At 47.7% G+C, this 20638-nt stretch overlaps 1 protein-coding gene across 1 annotated transcript in view; it reads left to right on the top strand.

Moving 5' to 3' along the window:
* The window catches only part of itga11a (integrin, alpha 11a), a 209188-nt gene that overhangs the window by 113914 nt on the left and 74636 nt on the right, over positions 1-20638 (top strand). Inside the window, 4 exon segments of the mRNA XM_038813203.1 lie at positions 15070-15214; positions 17091-17239; positions 18301-18441; positions 20045-20248. Coding sequence (XP_038669131.1) covers positions 15070-15214; positions 17091-17239; positions 18301-18441; positions 20045-20248 — 639 coding nt within the window.

The raw sequence follows: 20638 nt of genomic DNA, 5'->3' as shown, positions 1-20638 counted from the left end.
GTTTGCGGCTCGCGGAACTGTTTGAATTAGGTCTTCGATCAATGGACCAAGCCATCGAGACAAGGGCAGGTGGAATCCTGTGACTGAAGGGCCCCATCTCCAAACCCTGGAGATACCTTTTCTGCTCTCAATTTCTCATCCAAAATATGCAGCAGACCTCCGCCTTCTTGCTAATCTGGAGCCACTGAACACTCTTCGCCAGCAGGAAACAGTGAGGCACCCAATTTTAAACTGGCCTCTCCAAGTTTCCAGAGGACTGTCAGTCAGTAATCATTGAAAAACTAGAACGCTAAAACAGTACATGCTCGTGGCCTGAAATACAAACGGAAAATACTGTAGTGATCTGCATATCTTTATGTATATAAAGGGTTAATGTACAGAAGTAACAGCTGGGCAGCCACTAGATGGCAGCACTAGAGATGGATATAAAAGACAAACTCAAGGAGTGTTTGGAGTGACTGGTGACCACAGGTAGAGAGAGATAGCTCAGAGTGCAGGTGTTGTTAATCATAGTTAATATATATTTAATCTTGTTAATTTAATCTCTAGTTTAGTTGTTGAAGAGAGAACAAACTCACAGTTTGATTGCTAACGCTACTCAATAAACAGTATTCGCTTTAATTGGAGACTTTGAGTGTTATTGAACATCGAGCACAGGATCATTTTGGAAAGAAACAAATGAGATATTACACAGCAAATAATATAACAAATACTAGAAGCATGATTCGTCATCTTGGGAAGTAAAAGCGAAATCAGGCTAAAAAAAAAGAAAGGCTTCTACCGTTGCTGATCTCAGTCAATGACGTGCTTTTGAATTGATATCACTGTTGAAATGTTGGAAATGTGTCTGGTAACTGATGCCACAGCAAACTCCCAAAAACAAGAATGCAATAATAAGCACATAGTTGGTGTTTAGTTAGATTGCCAGTTAGATAGTTAGCTCGATTGGGGCTGTTTAGCACACTGGGCTAAATCGCTGGCTTTGAAAGAAGACCAAGCTGGCCAGCAGCACGGTTCGATTCCCGTAACAGCCTCCCCGAACAAGCACCGGAATATGGCGACGAGGGGCTTTTCACAGTAACTTCATTTGAAGCCTACTCGTGACAATAAGCAATTTTCATTTCATTTTATGGCATTTAGTTACAGAGTAGAAACTGACCAGGACACCAGGGAGAACTGTGAAAACAGTACTGTGTTTTTTTTATACCCATGTGAGAGTTTCTCAGTTCAACTGAAAGACAATGACAGCCAACAATGTAGCTCTCCCTCAGTACTGCACAGGGGTGACAGCTCTGATTTTGTGCCTGAGTGTCTAGAATGGAACTCGGACTCCTAGACTTATGAGCGAGAGGCAGGAGTGCTTCCCACATCACTCCGAGTATATTCCTTCCATCAGGACCCTGTTCTTTTTCTCTTCTTCAAATTGTTTTATTTCCCAGAGTGGAAGAGTCATTAACCAGGGGGGCATAGGTTTATGGTGCAAGGGGCAAGGTTTAAAGGACATGTACGAGGCAAGTTTTTTATCGTTTCATATGTGCCGCACGTAATACCGAGGCCCAAATTTTCCGAGGAGCTGCCTGGGGTTGTGCTAGTCTCAGTTAGTAAGGTCAGGAAGCCCAATATCGAGTGTGGGGCTCATATCCATCCATTTTAAGGCAGGCTGCTACAAACCAACGTCTGGTCCCATTACATCTCAAATGTGTTCCTTCATCCGAAATCTGGCAATGGACGTGGCCTCAGAGTTTTGAGATCCTGTCTTGTCTCTTTCCAGGATGCTGGCTTGACCTGCAGAGTATTTCTGATGTTTCCTCCTGTTGGCAGGCAAGCATTGACTCAGATTCTTGCTCTTGATTCAATCAGTGTTCATGGGAATCAGCCACAACGGTGTTGAATGGCGCAGCAGATTCAATGGGCAGTGTGGTCTCTACTCCTCCTCCTATTTCTTATGGATGATGCCCAAATCATCATAACCTCATCAAATAGGACAGACATGTGGAAAGCAAACCACTCCGACACATCGAAAGTCGTTACTGTTTTTGTAACATTTTACTGACGGGCCATTGTGCTGCCACATTGTTGTAGAATGTGCAAAGTCAGGATTCTAACATGGAAGAATTGTCTGCGTATCAGAGTATTTACTTAAAAGCTAGTTTATTTACAGTACGTACATGGAGAGAGTGGTTACCGATGAGGCACATCATGCCTCAGTGTTATCTGTCTGCTGCCTACGCTAACCAGCGCATGACTGCCTGATGTCAGTGCTACATTATCAGTGCTACATTATGGGCGGCACGGTAGCACAGAGGTTAGCACAGTTGCTTCACAGCGCCAAGGATCCCGGGTTTGATTCCCGGCTTGGGTCACTGTCTGTGCGGAGTCTGCACGTTCTCGCCGTGTCTGCGTGGGTTTCCTCCGGGTGCTCCGGTTTCCTCCCGCAACTCCCGCAAGATGTGCTTGTCAGGTAATTTGGACATTCTGAATTCTCCGTCCACGTACCCGAACAGACACCGAAATGTGGCGACTGGGGGCTTTTCACAGTAACTTCATTGCAATGTTAACGTAAGCCTACTTGTGACAATGAAGATTATAGTTATTATTATGTGCGTCATGGATTGTCATACCCATTCCGTTAAACTTTTATACTACACCCGTGCGATATGATTTTTAAATTAGAGAAGCCTTCTACTCTTTGCAGATTTTCCATCCTTCACTCCATCTCTTCTATTCTGCTGTTGCCATTTAGTCTTCCTCTGGACCCATGCTTTCATTCTATACTAGCCTCATCATTACCTCCCTTTGCCTTGGATCACCAACCCTGTTTATTATTTAACCATCTCTGCTCTCCACTTCATCACAGACCGCTCCCTTTTCTCATGTTCAGCACTTACTTACAAACTGTCATCATTACCAATTTCCAAATTCTGAACAACGGCCACCTCAACCATTAACCCTGTCGAAAGGCACTGCCATGGGCAGCACAGTGGTTAGCACTGCTGCCTCACAGCTCCAGGGACCCGGGTTCAATCCCGGCCTTGGGTGACTGTCTGTGTGGAGTTTGCACGTTCTCCCCGTGTGTGCGTGGGTTTCCTCCGGGTGCTCGGGTTTCCTCCCACAGTCCAAAGATGTGCAGGTGAGGGGGATTGGCCACGCTAAAATTGCCCCTTCGTGTCCAGGAATGAGCAGGTTAGGGAAAAGGGTTATTGGGATAAGGGTCAGGGGAGTGGGCTCGGTTGGAGTGTTCTGTCAGAGGGTCGGTGCAGACCCCAATGGGCCGAATGGCCTCCTTCTGCACTGTAGGGATTCTATGACCTGCTGAGCACTTACCATTTTCGTCCATTGAATCCTCTACTTGATTTTTAAACCCTATTTCGGCCAATCCCTGACAGTTGGCGATGGTCTGTCCTGGACAAGGTGACAGCAGATTCACACATCGGCCATCTGAATGGATCAGAAAGATCCCGTCACCATATTTCTTGAGTTACCACTTCTACTACTTCAGCCTTGTTGTTATCCAGCAGTCTTGGCTCTTCATTTAGCTTTTTCGATTTTTAAGGCCCAGCCAACAGAAATCTTTCTCTGTTGGCCAGATCACAGAGACATTGACTGTTCCAAACCCCCATCTGAAAGAGGAAGAATGGTGGCTAGGGGCCAGCGCACAGAGAAAATAGACATTTCTTTAAAGGGAAGTTGTGGGCATTCATTCTCCTTCTGAGAATTTTAGCAAGAAGGAAAATTAGGGCCCCCAGTTTAAAATGTGGCTGGATTGTGTTAGTGAGCTGAAAAATCACACGGGTGCCGTGGCGACTAGTGCCAAATGGCGCCCAGCCGGGCTCTCCTCGGTGAGGTCGGTGGATCCCGGGTGCTCATTCCATCTGGTGACAGCAGAGCTTTTTGAAAAAATATTTTTATTCTCTTTCTCATTTTCTCCCAAATATACACCCACCAACAATAAACAATAAGCAGTAACGAATACAATGTCAATCCCCTTATCAATAACAGCAATCCCATTCTCCCCCTAAACCCGCATGTTAACATAAACAAATAACAAAAATGAATCCGGAATCGCCCATCGTCACCATTAACACATACAGTCCCCCTCCCCCCAACCCTCCCAGCCCCGCCCCAATGTTCAATGTTATCCAATTCTTGAAAGTGCATAATGAATGATGCCCATGAATTGTAGAAGCCCTCCATTAGGGCAGCACGGTAGCATGGTGGTTAGCATAAATGCTTCACAGCTCCAGGGTCCCAGGTTCAATTCCCGGCTGGGTCACTGTCTGTGCGGAGTCTGCACATCCTCCCCGTGTCTGCGTGGGTTTCCTCCGGGTGCTCCAGTTTCCTCCCACAGTCCAAAGATGTGCGGGTTAGGTGGATTGGCCAGGCTAAATTGCCCTTAGTGTCCTAAAAAAAAAAAAAAGGTTAATGGGGGTTGTTGGGTTATTGGGATAGGTATACGTGGGCTTGAGTAGGGTGATCATTGCTCGGCACAAAATCGAGGGCCGAAGGGCCTGTTCTGTGCTGTACTGTTCTAATTCTAATTCCATCCTCCCCCTCAGTTCAAACTTAACCATCTCAAGCGTCAAGAATTCCAGCAGGTCCCCCCGCCACGCCAGGGCACAGGGTGGAAAGATTGATCTCCATCCCAACAGGATCCAACTTCGGGCGATCAACGAGGCAAAGGCTACAACATCTGCCTCCGCGCCCGTTTCCAACCCCGGCTGGTCTGACACACCGAATATGGCCTCCCGAGGGCCTGGGTCCACTTTCACATGCACCACTTTCAAGATTACCCGAAAAACCTCCTTCCAGTAATCCTCCAGCTTTAGACAGGACCAAAACATATGAACATTTCCCGACCGACCCCCCCCCCCCCCCCGCATCGTTCGCACACATCTTCTCCCCCTTCAAAGAGCCGGCTCCTCCTTGCCCTTGTGAGGTGTGCTGTATGCAACACCTTCAGATGTATCAGCCATCGCCACGAGGTGGAGGCGTTCATTCTCCAGAGCACCTCACACCAGAACCCCTCCTCCATTCCCTCTCCCAACTCTTCTTCCCACTTTGCTTTGATCCCTTCCAGTGGTGCCTTCTCCTCTTCCAAAATAGCCCCATAAACCGCCAACACTACCACCTTCTCCAGTCCTCCTGTCATCAGCATCTCCTCCAGCAATGTGGAGGTCAGCTCCACCGGGAGGCTCTGTATCTCCTTCCTGGCAAAATATCGAACCTGCATGTATTTAAACATTTCCCCCTGTTCCAGCCCATACTTTCGCTCCCAGCTCCTTCAATCCTGCAAACCGACCCCCAAGAAACAAATCTTTTAGTGTCTTAATCCCCTTCTCCTCCCATCGCCGAATATTTCTGACCCACTTCCCTGGCTCAAATCTGTGGTTCCCCCAAATGGTGTCAACGGAGTTTTTATCCGACTTATCTCTGCAAATCTGGGTCTTGCCCATTGTCAGTGGGATCCAAATCGCAACATCTCGCGAGACGTTGTTAGATCTCGTGAGGCGTAATGACCATTGAGAATGCCGGTAGAGGGAGTCTAACCTCAGGATTGAACTTGCCACATTTTGGACTGGCAGTTCAAGCCATATGTGGTTCAGGTCAGGTGGGGGCAAGGATCGCTTGGATTGGCGGAATAGATTGGCGCCATCAGCAAAGGTAACAACTAGTCAGGCGCTGCACCACGCCAGTCACCCAGCTGAATTGTCCAGGTGAGTTATCTTTCTTCTATTTTACTGAATTGGCACATACTATAGGAGAGGCGGTGCCGTAGTGTTGTCACTCAACTAGGAACCAAGGTCCCAGGGTAATGCTCTGGGGGCCTGGGTTCAAATCCCACCAGGGTAGATGGCGCAATGTCAATTCACGAAAAGTCTAGAATTAAAAGTCTAATAATGACCATTGTCGATTGTGGTTAAAGAATCTTTCTGGTTCAGGGAAGGAAATCTGTTGTCCTTACCTGGTCTGGCCTACATGTGACTCCAGATCCACAGCAATGTGGTTGACTCTTAATTGGTTTCAGGGATGGGCAATAAATGCCGGCCCAGCCAGCGACGCCCACATCCCGTGAGCGATTTTCAAAAATACGAACAATGTCCGGTTTTTGGACAGCCGGATTTCAGACGCTGCACTTTTTGCAAATATATTTTTCTTCCCTTTTCGATACTTCCTTACCTCCTCTGTCCTGGGTTTGAAGTGACTCCTGTTTCCTGTGTCCCTTCACAAACCATTTTGGATAAAGAAATAGACTGTGTATTTTGCTGCGATTGCACGCCCCGGTTTCCTTAAAGCACTCGAGCAGAATCCGCGATCTCGCTCCCATTTGACCCGGCCCAGTTCACAATAACCTTCCCTTTTATTCAATCATAAATATCTTGCTGAGGATGAGACCATTTGCCATATTTATTGAAGGTCTGTGGTGACATGGCTTTGCGTTTTGGCCCCTTTTCTCAGCTCAAACGCCGGTACAGCGAGACCCTGTTTGCAAGGTCAACTTACTTTTTCAAGGAAAAGAACATCTTTAATCAGGCGACCTATTAGGAGTTGCAGATTGCGGAGGAAGAATTGTCGATTTGGCACACTTTCCATGCGTGCAGGAATACTTTGAATCCAAGCAACACTGAAAGATTCTTTTAAAATATGCATCGCTACTTTTCTAAAAAAAAACATTGGTGCTCGATTCTCCGTTCCCCGGCAACGCAACACTCGCTGGCAGCGGGATACTCTACTCCCGCCGCTGTCAACGGGATCCGCCCCCACGCCACCGGGGAACCCGCGGGCGGAAATGCGTTGCTGGTGGGAACAGAGAACCTCAAAAGCCGGAGAATTCTGGCCGACATGGAGCGCTCAGTAAAATGGATTCCCAGAACTGGAAGAGTGAACAGAATCAAAGATTTATTGATTTAATAGCATACTTGGAACAAATTCAGCCAAAGAAACTTTGGGATATAGTTCGTTCTGATTTTGCAACTTTTTAAAAGGGAAGTTGGATATTTTTCTTTGGATTTGCGCTGCAGAAATTGACTTTGATTGTTGGCCGGTTTGTGGGTGTTACTGTGCCCAGTCATTCACACATTCCTGGCTTGTTTGCCATTCTGCTGTGGCTGATTCCTATTCTCTGTTGCAAAGGGAAATGATTTGCTTCCCATATTTTCAATAGTGCTTGCTAACCAACATTGACAATGCTTCCATTGTAAAACTTGCATCCGTGTTTTCTAATGCCTCCGGCGCCTCCATCCTCCCTCTCTCTGTGATCTTCTCCAGACCCACAACTCTCTAAGATCCCTATGCCCCTCCCATTCCGGGTTCTTGCGAATCCCCGACCTTAATCAATCCACCGTTGATAACCGTGCCTTTAGATACCTGTGCCCTCTCTGTCATAATATACATCCAGGTATATGATGGGGCACAGACAGGCAGTGATTGACACACAGGATGACCAATGAACACACAGAACACAGCAGCCAATCACCAGACAGGACACGACCACTATAAAGCCAGAGGGCACTAGTTTTCCCGCTCTCTTGGGATGCAGCCTCTGAGACAGTCAGAGCTCGTGAGCAGCACTAGAACAAACACCATGTGGAAGTAAGATAGTCTGGTCAGGTTAGCCTCAGGTCTCCAGTCAAGTCAGCATAGTGTCAACCCACAGTTAAAGCATGTATGATAGTTAAGAATTCAATAAAATTGTGCTGCATTTCTTCAAGTGTTGGAAGCCTGTCTCTCTCACTGCTGCAGTAAACACAGTCCTCGCAGACCCAGATTACCCAACACATCACTCTCTACCCCCCCTCAGCCAAGCTCTCCTCCCTTAAGTGTGATCCTTAGAACCTATATTATTGACCAATCTGTCCAATAGGAATATAGGAATAAAATAAAAGCAAATTAGTGCGGATGCTGGAATCTGAAACAGAAACAGAGAATACTGGGCAACCTCAGGTCTGACAGCATCTGTGGAGAGAGAAGGGAGCTAATGTTTCGAGACTGGATGACTCTTTGTCAAAGCTTTGGAAACATTAGCTCCCTTTTCTCTACATAGAAACAGGAGTAGGCCATTCAGCCCCCTCAAACCTGTCCCACCATTCAGTGAGATAGAGTCATAGATGGTTACAGCATGGATACAGGCCCTTCAGCCCAGCTTGTCCGTGCCGTCCAGTTTTTATCACTAAGCTAGTCCCACTTGCCCCCATTTGGTCCATATCCCTCTATAAGTCCAAAGATGTGCAGGTTGGGTGGATTGGCCATGAAAAATTGCCCTTAGTGTCCAAAATTCTATGATTAACCTAGGACAAAAGTTCGGCACAACATCGTGGGCCGAACGCCTGTTCTGTGCTGTATTTCTCTATCTAATTCTATTCTATACCCACCCTGCCCACGTAACGATCTAACTATTTTTTAAAGGAAAACAATGTAGCCGCCTCTACCACTGCCTCTGGCAGCCCGTTCCAGCTGCTCACCCCCCTCTGTGTGAAACAATTTCCCCTCTGGTCTCTTTTGTATCTCTCCCCTCTCACCTTAAACCTCTGCCCTCTAGTTCCTACCTTTGGGAAAAGATGTTGACTATCTACCTTATCTATGCTCCTCATTATTTTCCAGACCTCTATAAGATCATCCCTAAGCCTCCTACGCTCCAGGGAAAAAAGTCCCAGCCTATCCAGCCTCTCCTTATAGCTCAGACCATCAAGTCCTGGTAGCATCCTCGTAAATCTCTTCTGTAGTTTAACAATATCCTTCCTATAATAGGGTGACCAGAACTGAACACAGTATTCCATGTGTGGTCTTCCCAATATCTTGCAAAACTTCAACAAGACGTCCCAACTCCTGTATTCAATATTCTGACAATAAAACCCAGCATGCTGAATGCCTTCTTCACCACCCTGTCCACCTGCCACTCCACCTTCAAGAAGCTATGAACCTGTATTCCTAGATCTCTTTGTTCTGTAAATCTGCCCAACTTCCTGCCATTAACTGAGTCGGTCCTGCCCTGATTTGATCTACCAAAATGCATCACCTCACATTTATCCAAATTAAACTCCATCTGCCATTCATCTGCCCACTGGCCCAATCGGTCAAGATCCTGTTGCAAATTTATATAACCTGCTTCACTATCCACTATGCCACCAATCTTGGTGTCATCTGCAAACTTACTAACCATGCCTCCTACATCAAATCATTAATATATATAACAAATAACAGTGGACCCAGCACCGATCCCTGAGGCACACTGCTGGTCACAGGCCTCCAGTTTGAAAAACAACCCTCCACAACCAGCCTTTGGCTTCGGTCGCCAAGCCAATTTTGTATCCAATTGGCTACCTCACCCTGGATTCTGTAAGATTTAACCTTTTCCAACAACCTACCATGCGGTATCTTGTCAAAGGCCTTGCTAAAGTCCTTGTAGACAACATCGACTGAACTGCCTCATCTACCTTCTTGCTTACCCCTTCAAAAAATTCAATCAAATTACGTGAGACATGGGGCGGAATTCTCCGCTCCCGGGAAAAATCAGGAGGGCCGTCGTGAACTCGGCCGAGTTTCACGACGGCCTCGGAGGCCGCTCCTCGCCCCCTATTCTCCCCTCCTGGCGGGGCTAGGAGCGGCGCTCCGTAACTCTCGGCCGCCGGGCAGCGCGCCGAGAGTGACATGACGGTGGCGCCTATGTGACGTCAGCCGCGCATGCGCAGGTTGGCCGGCTCCAACCCGCGCATGCGCGGCTGATGTCATGACGGCTGACAGCTCGAACACGCACATGCGCGGTGGCCGTCTTTCCCCTCAGCCCGCAAGACGTGGCAGCTTGATCTTGCGGGGTGGCGGAGGGGAAATAGTGCGTCCGATTGAGATGCCGGCCCGACAATCGGTGGGCACCGGTCGCGGGCCTGTCCCCTTCCCGAGCACAGTCGTGGTGCTCATTCCCCACCAGGCCCCCTACAAGCCCCGAAACGGGCATCTCATGGCGATTTCACGACGGCAGCGACCAGGTGTGGTTGCCGCCGTCGTGAAACGGTCGCGAACAGCAGGCCGCTCGGCCCATCCGGGTCGGAGAATCGCCGGTCGCCGTTCTTCCGAACGGGGGTGGGAGAATCGCGGGTGGCGCCAGGGGGTTGTGAAATTAGTCGGGGGGCCCTCCCGCGATTCTCCCACCCGGCGTGGGGAGCAGAGAATAGCGCCCATGATTTTTCCCTTACAAAGCCATGCTGACTTTCCCTAATTAGCCCTTGCCTGTCTAAATGCCTGTAGATCCTGTCCCTCAGAATACCTTCTAACAATTTACCCAGTACAGAAGTACGGCTAACTGGTCTGTAGTTCCCAGGCTTATCTCCACAGCCCTTCTTAAACAAGGGCACAACATTTGGGCAGCATGTTAGTAGAGTGGTTAGCACTATGGCTTCACAGCGCCAGAGTCCCAGGTACGATTCTCGCTTGGGTCACTGTGCGGAGTTCTCCCCGTGCGTGCGTGGGTTTCCTCCGGGTGCTCCGGTTTCCTTCCACAGTCCAAAGATGTGCAGGTTAGGTGGATTGACCAGGCTAAATTGCCGTTAGGTTAGATGGGGTTGCTGGGTTACAGGGCGAGGGTAGAGGTGTGGGCTTAAGTAGGGTGCTCTTTCCAAGAGCCGGTGCAGACTCGATGGGCCGAATGACCTCCTTCTGCACTGTAAATTCTATGATGATCTATAATAATCTATGATTTGCTCCCCTCCAATCTTCAGGCACCTCTCCTGTGGCTGTCGATGATTCAAATATCTCAGCGAGGGGGCCGGCAATTTCCTCCCTAGCCTCCCACAACATTCTGGGATACATTTCATCAGGTCCCGGGGATTTATCTATCTTGATGCACTTTAATACCTCCAGCACCTCCTCCTCTGTAATACGTACACTCCTCAAAACATCACTTTTTATTTCCCCAATTCTCCGAACATTCCTGCCTTTCTCAACAGTAAATACTGATGAGAAATATTCATTTAGGACCCCTCCCATCCCTTGTGGATCGGCACACAGATGACCTTGTTTATCCTTAAGAGGCCCTACCCTCTCCCTAGTCACCCCTTTACCCTTTATGTGCCTGTAAAAGCTCTTTGGGTTTTCCTTTGCCTTATCTGCCAGGACAATCTCATGTCCCCTTTTTGCCCTCCTGATTTCTCGCTTAACTCTACTCCGACAAGCCCTATACCCTTCAAGGGATCCACTTGATCCCAGCTGCCTGTGCATGTCATATGCCTCCTTCTTCCTTTTGACCATGGCCTCAATATCCCGAGCCATCCATGGTTCCCTCCTTCTACCAGCCTTACCCTTCACTCTAAGAGTCATGTGCTCACCCTGAACCCTAGTTAACACCTTTCTGAAAGACTCCCACTTACCAGCTGTCCCCTTCCCTGCAAATAGGCTCCCCCAATCAACATTTGAAAGATCCCGCTAATACCCTCGAAATTGGCCTTGCCCCAATGTACAATTTTAACTTTTGGGCCAGAACTAACATTCTCCATAGCTATCTTAAAACTAATGGAATTATGGTCACTGGTCCCAAAGTGATCCAACACTTCCGTCACCTGCCCTTCCTTATTCCGCAAGAGGGGGTCAAGTTTTGCCCCCTCTCTAGTTGGGCCATCTACATATTGAATGAGGCATTCATCCTGAATACACTCGACAAATTTCCCTCCATCCAAACCCCTAGTGCTATGGCTGTCCCAGTTAATGTTGGGAAAGTTAAAGTCCCCAACTATTACCATCCTATTATTCCGGCAGCTATGTGTAATCTCTTTACAGATTTGCTCCTTAATATCCCGCTGATTATTTGGAGGCCTATAGTACAGTCCCATCAAAGTGATATCACCCTTCCTATTTTTCAGTTCTACCCATATAGACTCAGTGGGCGAACCCTTAGATATATCCTCTCTCTGTACTGCCGTGTAAGAAGTCTTACAACACCAGGTTAAAGTCCAACAGGTTTGTTTCGAATCACTAGCTTTCGGAGCACTGCTCCTTCCTCGGGTGAATGGAGCAGTGCTCCAAAAGCTAGTGATTCGTAACAAACCTGTTGGACTTCTTACTGTGCTCACCCCAGTCCAACGCCAGCATCTCCACATCATGTACTGCCATAATACTGTCCCTAATCAAAAAAGGCAACTCCTCCTCCTCTCTTACCTCCTGTTCTATCTTTCCTATAGCATCTGTACCCCAGAACACTGAGCTACCAGTCCTGCCCCTCCTTTAGCCAGGTTTCAGTAATAGCTATAATATCCCAGTCCCATGTACCTATCCATGCTCTGAGTTCATCTGCCTTGCCTGTTAGCCCTCTTGCATTTAAATAAATAATGTTTCTCTGCCTTCCACTTTTCTCCTTACTGACTTTTGTTTCTATCCTCTCTTTACTACCCTCCTGCATTGGTTCCCATCCACCTGCCACAATAGTTTAAACCCTCCCCAACAGCATTAGCAAACAACCCCCTAGGACATTGGTTCCAGTCCTGCCCAGGTGTAGACTGTCCGATTTGTAATGGCCCCACCTCTCCCAGAACCGGTTCCAATGTCCCACAAATCTGGATCAATCCCTCCTGCACCATTTCTCAAGCTACGCATTCATTCTGTCTATCCTGTCATTCCTACTCTGACTAGCACATGGCATTGGTAGCAATCCCGAGATTACGACTTTTGAGGTCCTACTTTTTAGTTTAGCTCCTAACTCCCTAAATTCAGCATGTAGGACCTCATCCAGTTGTTTTACCTATATCGTTGGCGCCTATATGCACCACATCTGTTCACCCTCCCCCTTTAGAATGTCCTGCAGCTGCTCTGAGACATCCAGAATCTTTGCACCCGGGAGGCAACATACATTTCTGGAGTCTCATTTGTGTCCACAGAAACACTTGTCTACTCCCCTTACAATCGAATCCCCTATCACTATAGCTCTACCACTCTTTTTGCTGCTCTCCTGTGTAGCAGAGCCAGCCACGGTGCCATGAACCTGGCTGCTGTCTTCCCCTGGTGAGCCATCGCCCTCAACAGTATCCAAAACGGGTATAAGAACATAAGAACTAGGAGCAGGAGTAGGCCATCTGGCCCCTCGAGCCTGCTCCGCCATTCAATTAGATCATGGCTGATCTTTTGTGGACTCAGCTCCACTTTCCGGCCCGAACACCATAACCCTTAATCCCTTTATTCTTCAAAAAACTATCTATCTTTACCTTAAAAACATGTAATGAAGGAGCCTCAACTGCTTCACTGGGCAAGGAATTCCATAGATTCACAACCCTTTGGGTGAAGAAGTTCCTCCTAAACTCAGTCCTAAATCTACTTCCCCTTATTTTGAGGCTATGCCCCCTAGTTCTGCTGTCACCCGCCAGTGGAAACAACCTGCCCGCATCTATCCTATCTATTCCCTTCATAATTTTTAATGTTTCTATAAGATCCCCCCTCATCCTTCTAAATTCCAACGAGTACAGTCCCAGTCTACTCAACCTCTCCTCATAATCCAACCCCTTCAGCTCTGGGATTAACCTAGTGAATCTCCTCTGCACACCCTCCAGCGCCAGTACGTCCTTTCTCAAGTAAGGAGACCAAAACTGAACACAATACTCCAGGTGTGGCCGCACTAACACCTTATACAATTGCAACATAACCTCCCTAGTCTTAAACACCATCCCTCTAGCAATGAAGGACAAAATTCCATTTGCCTTCAGGTATACCTGTTTCGGAGGGAGATGACCGCAGGGGACCCCTGCGCTGCCTTCCTACACTTCCTCTGTCTGATGGTCACCCGTTTCCTATCTTCCTCGGTACTCTTTATCTGCAGTGTGACCAACTCGTTAAACGTGCTATCCATGGCTCCCTCAGCATTGTGGATGCTTCAAAGTGAGTCCATCCTCAGCTCCAGAGCCGACAAGCGATCTAACAGATGCTGCAGCTGGACACACTTCTTGCAGGTGAAGGAGCCAGGGACAGTGGGCGTGTCCCTGAGCTCCCACATCGCACAAGAGGAGCATGACACGGGTCTGGGATCTCCTGCCATGTCTTAAACCTCAGGTTAACTTATACAACTGCAATTCCAAAAAAAAAAAGATCACGGATGATCTGTGACCTAACTCTACATACCTGCCTTTGGCTCATATCCCTTAATATCTTTAGCTTAACAAAAACCCATCTTTCTCAGATTTAAAATTAACAACTATTCCAGCTTCAACTTCTGTTTGTGGGAGAGAATTCCAAACCTCCCTTTGAATGAAGAAGTTCTTCTCAACATCTCTCTTGAAATGTCTAGCCCTGATTTGCATGTTCTGCCCCCTAGTGTTGGAATCTCCAACCAGTGGAAATAGTCTATCCTTATCTATCCCTCTGTCTTCCCTGTTAATTGGACTCTAACCAGGGGTTAGTATAGCTGCAGCATAACTTCTGTGACTTATACTCCAATCCTCTAGATATAAAGGCCAGCATTTCATTTGCCTTTTTGATTATTTTTTGCCCTTGTTCCCGGCATTTTAAGGACCTATGCACCTGAACCCCCAACATGCACTTTGCTTAACCTCTTCCCATTTTGAAAGTATCCTGCTCTGTCCTTTTTTGGTCTAAAATGGATAACCTCACACTTGTGTATGTTGAATTCCATCTGCACAATTTGCCCATTCAGTTAGTCTGTCAATATCTCCTTACAATTTTCTGCTGTCATCTAGACTATCTACGATGCTGCCTAACTTTGTATCGTCCGCAAATTTGAACATATGACTTTCTATGTCATCATCCGAGTCGTAAATGTGAATAACTGAGGCATCAACACAGATCCCTGTGGTACACCACGAGTCACCTCCTGCCAATTAGAGAACTTACCCATTATCCCCACTCTTTATCACCTGCTACTCAACCAATTTCCTAACCATGTCAATAATTTTCCCTCAACTCCGTGGGCTTCCACTTCAGTTAACAGTCTCTTTTGTGGGACTTCATCTGCTCATGAGGCTCAGTGTCAAATTTTGCTTTGTGAAGCACCTCTGGATGTTTTGCTATGTTAAAGGTGCTATATGAATGCAAGTTGTTGCTGTGTTACTTATGACCTCAGTTGTTTCCACCTCCCACATGCAGGATGGGATACTACTTGGCGCTGTGGGGGCCTATGATTGGACAGGCGCCGTCTTAAAACAAACCAGTCACGGCCGCGTTATCCCTCCCAAGGACGCCTACATGAAGGAATTTCCAAAGGAACTGAAGAACCATGGGGCCTACCTTGGTAAGTGCGGTCATCTGCCATTGCAATTGTCACGACTCTTCAAGTGTAACTTGCTCTGTGAAGGCCATGGTGACTTTCTGACATCTGCGACTAGTGTTATGGAAATACTGACATCGGAGCAGAGCATGTTGTTAATCGTCAATGGCACTGTCTGGTGCAGGAGGCCTCGTATAAAGGGGCATTGTCACCCTTGTACGTTAGTGTTCAGTCAAGCCTTTGCATCTTGGTTTATACTCTCAACATGCAATGGCGCCATTTAAATTAGAGTCGCAATCATGCTTCGGTGCAATATTGTCGAACTGGGTAACAATGAAAATGAACCTGGGTCTTTCGAGAGCAAAACTTGCCTCCACAGCAACACCTTTCACAACCTCAGTACATTCCAAAGCTCTCTACATGAACGACTTTTGGAGTGTAGTCACTGTCCTAATGTAGGAAAATGTAGTGGGAGGGGATGAGGAACAGTCATAGAACAGTACAGCACAGAACAGGCCCTTCGGCCCTCGATGTTGTGCCGAGCCATGATCACCCTACTCAAACCCACGTATCCACCCTATACCCGTAACCCAATAACCCCCCCTTAACCTTACTTTTTAGGACACTACGGGCAATTTAGCATGGCCAATCCACCTAACCCGCACATCTTTGGACTGTGGGAGGAAACCGGAGCACCCGGAGGAAACCCACGCACACACGGGGAGGACGTGCAGACTCCGCACAGACAGTGACCCAGCCGGGAATCGAACCTGGGACCCTGGAGCTGTGAAGCATTTATGCTAACCACCATGCTACCGTGCTACCCAGTCTGATCCATTATAATTCCATAGACGGGAATGTAGGGAATCTGGTTCCATCTATCGATTTCCCACGCGGGAGGAAGAAATGGGATGTAACAGTAAAAGAGTTTATCCATTGGAATTGTGTGCAGCACAATTGGGAAAGGTCCATATCTTGTTCTGCGGTCGGCCAGCCTCATTTGGCGGAATCAAAAACCAAAGAACCACTTTTGTGACATTCAAGGCACGTCTGCAGTGAGCCAGCACAGGCTGCACGATGGGCCGAATGGCTTCCGTTTGTGATGGAACCAGTCCACGATTCAGGCTGCATCTGTTGAGAGAGCATCAATTAATATTGCGGACACACGATTTAGCCCTGCCTGTCTTTATCTGGAGTTTATTGCTGGGCCTAATCTGCATTCTTTACGCGCATCACAGACCTGAATCTGAGCAATGCTGCCTAACCAATGAGGAGCAGGGCCCCAGGAAGCGTCAGACGTGACCTTGTCGCTCGACGGTTGTTAAATGTGGTTTCTTTCCCTCAAGATTTATTTTGATTCCATCATAACATTCCTTGTTAATTAGCAAAATGTTGTCAACTGCCTAATAGAGAAACAATGTTCCGAAGACCCAGTGATGTGGCCAATTTGGAGAGTCTTTAAAAAGCTTAAGTTCCACGATTGTGATTTGAAACATGTGAGCTTTGTTCTGTGGGAAACACAGCAGCCAGTCGGTGCACAGCAAGATCCCAGAAGCAGTAAAGAGATTTAGACCATCTTTTTTCACTGTCGGCTGGGAGATAAATGCGGAGGAGAAGGGGAGGAGGGAGGGTCGTCGGGGGGGGGGGGGGGCTTGCTTTGCTTTGAATAGTGATCGATTATGCACCCCTGAGTGAGCCGACAGTCTCTTGGCGTACAGTCTTACCCGAGTGACAGCAGCTCCAACAGTGCGGCACCCCCTCAATACTACACCAGGTGGCCTGCGCAAATCTCCCAAGAGTGGGGCCTGGAACCCGCCAAACACCTGACTCAGAGGAAATTAGGGTGTAAGGAAACTTTAGTACCCAGGAGACCCTTGTTACTCTGTACTTTATCTTCCAGGCTACACCATCACTTCGGTGATGACAAAATCAGGTCAAAGGTGGTACGTGTCGGGCGCTCCCAGGTTCAACCACACCGGAAAAGTGATTATATTCACAATGAAGAACAGCGGAAGTGTCACGATTGAGCAGTCGCTGAAGGGACAGCAGGTTAGTGAAGCCTGCTGAATCCACGCTGAGGGTATGCAAGCGTCCCACGTCTGCCTCTCTACACATGTGCAGGACAGATGTGTGGAGCACATGCGTGCAACTCCATTCCCAAAGACATGCCTGCATCTGCTGTGTGCAGTCTGCACTGTTATGGGACAAGTGTTATTGGGCTCATCAAAAGCTCAGATCGCAGGCCCCTCTCTGTTATGGGTGACACCCAGATTATTGCCGTCTGCCACCTCTGTTTCAAAAGGTTGGCAGCAACCTGCTTAAATTTACAAACGGAGTGGGGGGATCAGCCTGGCCAGCATTGCCAGGAAGCTGCAGGCTGAGATGCGTTATTGTTAAATCATGGGATGTCTGGAGAAATTGGAAAAATTCTCTCCCTTTTTTTGATGAATAAAATCTTTCTTCAAGAGGATTAATTCATTCCCTCGCGCCAGCTTCTCCGTTTTATTTTCTCTTGGTGTTTTCTAATCATTAATCCATTCATGTTTAATGATTTCATGTGATAATGATTCACGTTTAATGATAAACGAGGTTTAGCACACTGGGCTAAATCACTGGCTTTGAAAGCAGACCAAGGCAGGCCAACAGCACGGTTCAATTTGAGTACTGGCCTCCCCGAGCAGGCGCCGGAATGTGGCGACTAGGGGCTTTTCACAGTAACTTCATTGAAGCCTACTTGTGACAATAAGCGATTTTCATTTCATTTCATTTTCATTTCAGGTGCACAGGCAGTTCTGTCTGAAGCTCCGGCTGAAAGGCAGTTCAAATATGGAACTAATTAAGTTCGACTGTCCCTGCGCTCTCTCAACTCTCAGTCCTTCCTGCCTCCTGGCCTTGTGCGCTTTCTGTCTATTCTCGTCATTGTGCCCAAAGACTGGACTGAGTGCTACATTACTAGTCTCAGCATTCCCTGCTTCAATTTCCTGCTGATCTCCGTCCGTGTACAGAAAGACAGAGAGAGCAACTTGATGGCTCTGTTTAGTTTGGCGAGACATTTAAAAACAGAGGCTTTAAATCAACGATTAATCATTTCCCTGCCACATTTATTTCAGATTGGATCATACTTTGGGAGTGAAATAGCTCCAGTGGATGTGGATGCTGATGGAGTGACAGATGTTTTATTAGTCGGCGCTCCCATGTATTTCATTGATGGTAGAGAGAAGGGTAAAATCTACATCTACTCGCTCCACAAGGTAACGGTTAGGATGTTTTCTTTGTCAGGCCTGGACCTTCCTAAGATCTGCTGCCTCTCCGTAATCAGCCAGCCAAGTTCCAGAGACGGAGCTGGAGCACATGCTAGGAAATTGCCAGTCTGCGTTATTTTTGAACTCGCCTGTTGCCAGAGGTTCAAGAGGCAGCTCAGTGCAGGGACACTTCATACAGTCGCGGGTTTGACTGCACCGTCGAGCATCCCAAGCTCGGACATGTAACGATTGTTCTCCATGACCCAAGTTAGCCCGGTGTGGGTGGGGCCAGGAGAGGAGGGAATCGGTCAATCTTCCCATTCTGTTTCTTCTGCCGTGATTCTAGCTGAAGAACACCCATCTGGCCAGCTGTGTGGCTGGATCATGTGTTCAAACCATTTGAGGTTTAAAATAACACAAGGGAAAATAGGCATTCGGATGAGGTGCTGGATGACAGCTGACATCTTTGAAACCAGAGACCAGGAAGGAGTCGGTGCCTTCAGGGATGGGGAGGTGGGGGGGAGGGGGGGGGGGAGGCGCGGGGAGAGAGGGGGGGGGGGGACGACAGCAATAATGGATGGCCCTGAAACCCTCCAAACAACACAATATCCTGACTTGGAACTATATCGCCACCGTTCCTTCAAACCCTGGAACTCCCTCCCTAACAGCACTATGGGTGTACCTACGTCACAGGGACTGCAGCCCTTCAAGAGCACAGCTCAGTGCCACCTTCTCAAGTAAGAATGGGCCATCGCCAGCAACTCTTATCTGCCCAGAACAATGTTTTTAAAACCCTGAATTAGAGGAAAATGGGAAGAAACATTTGCTGCCGTTCGTGGATGGAGGCTGAGGCCGTTTAATTCTGGTGGGGGTGAGGAGCTGTAACTTTGTCCAAAGCCATGACTGGGGAAGATTCAAGGCTTCCCTGAGAAATGGGATCTACCCTGATGTGAGCTTGTCTGGGATCTTTCAGAAACCTCAGTTCGCTATGTCAGGCAAGAGGTGGGGCGGGGGGGGGGGGGGTGTTAATTGATCCAAGGCACACATTTATTCCATCATGTTTTAGTTCCATCAGTTTTAATTAGCGTTAGTTGTTCCACACACCGACATCTTTGGGGGGAGAGGAGGATCCCAAGGGAGGGAAGGTGGAGAGAGAGAGAGAGAGCAGAAGGAACTGTAAACATGAGGGTAAGGGGTCATGAGACTGTGAGGTCTAGAAAGAGGACGTTGCGATGGGCAGGGACTCTGAGTGGGGGAGCGGGAGAGACCGGCCCTAAGATCGAGAAACAAGAGAGAAGGTTGAAGGAAACAAGGATACTGAGAGACAGAAGCAATGTTAGAGTGTCCAGACGGGACAGCAGAACGTAGAGAAATGGACAGGACCAGGGCGGTGGAATTATTCCCCAGAGTGGCAGGTCCAGTATCATCAAGCAGAGTAACAACCCTCTTCTCGAGGGTAACTTAAAGCCATTCTAGTTTTATGCTTGAACACATAGTGCCATAACTCACAGAGGGATATATTATTTGTATCTTTGCATCATTGTAATGTTACATGCAAATCTTAGTACAAGGTTCGACATTAACATTCAGAACCTATTGGCTTGTTTTACAGAAGGTTTTCATTTTCAATAGTTTTCTGGAAATTTATGACAAAGCTCAGAACTCGCGCTTTGGTTCTGCAATCGCTGCTGTTCGCGACCTCAATTATGACTCCTTCAATGATGTGGTGGTCGGAGCCCCATTGGAAGATGATCATCACGGGGCAGTTTATGTGTTCCACGGATACAAGAAAAACATCCTCAAGGACTACAAACAGGTAAGACACGCCGCGGGTAGCACATCCTCCTCCAGTTCCACCGCTCTGGGACCTGACTTGGCTGCTTTGGCAGGAATCAGACAGGAACGCAGGGCGGAGACTGGGCGTTCTGGAACGTGACGGGAGCGTTTCTGCAGCCGAATCCCTATTTAACAAGAGGGCTGTTTTGAAGGGCGTTCCTACTAACAAATTATGGAAGGCGGAAAATGGTAAAAGAGGGATCTATCAAAGATTATTTCAGGAAAATTAAATGTAAGAAAGATAGGCTAGTTTACAAAATGCTTTGGGAAACATGTGGGAAATTAAGGACAGAGAGTAAAGGGGCTGGTTTAGCTAGGGGCTGGTTTAGCTCACCAGGCTAAACCGCTGGCTTTTAAAGCAGACCAAGCA

Source organism: Scyliorhinus canicula, chromosome 12 (genome assembly GCF_902713615.1).
Source record: "Scyliorhinus canicula chromosome 12, sScyCan1.1, whole genome shotgun sequence".
NCBI classification, from domain to species: Eukaryota; Metazoa; Chordata; class Chondrichthyes; order Carcharhiniformes; family Scyliorhinidae; genus Scyliorhinus; species Scyliorhinus canicula.
This window is presented reverse-complemented; position numbering and strand designations above follow the sequence as displayed.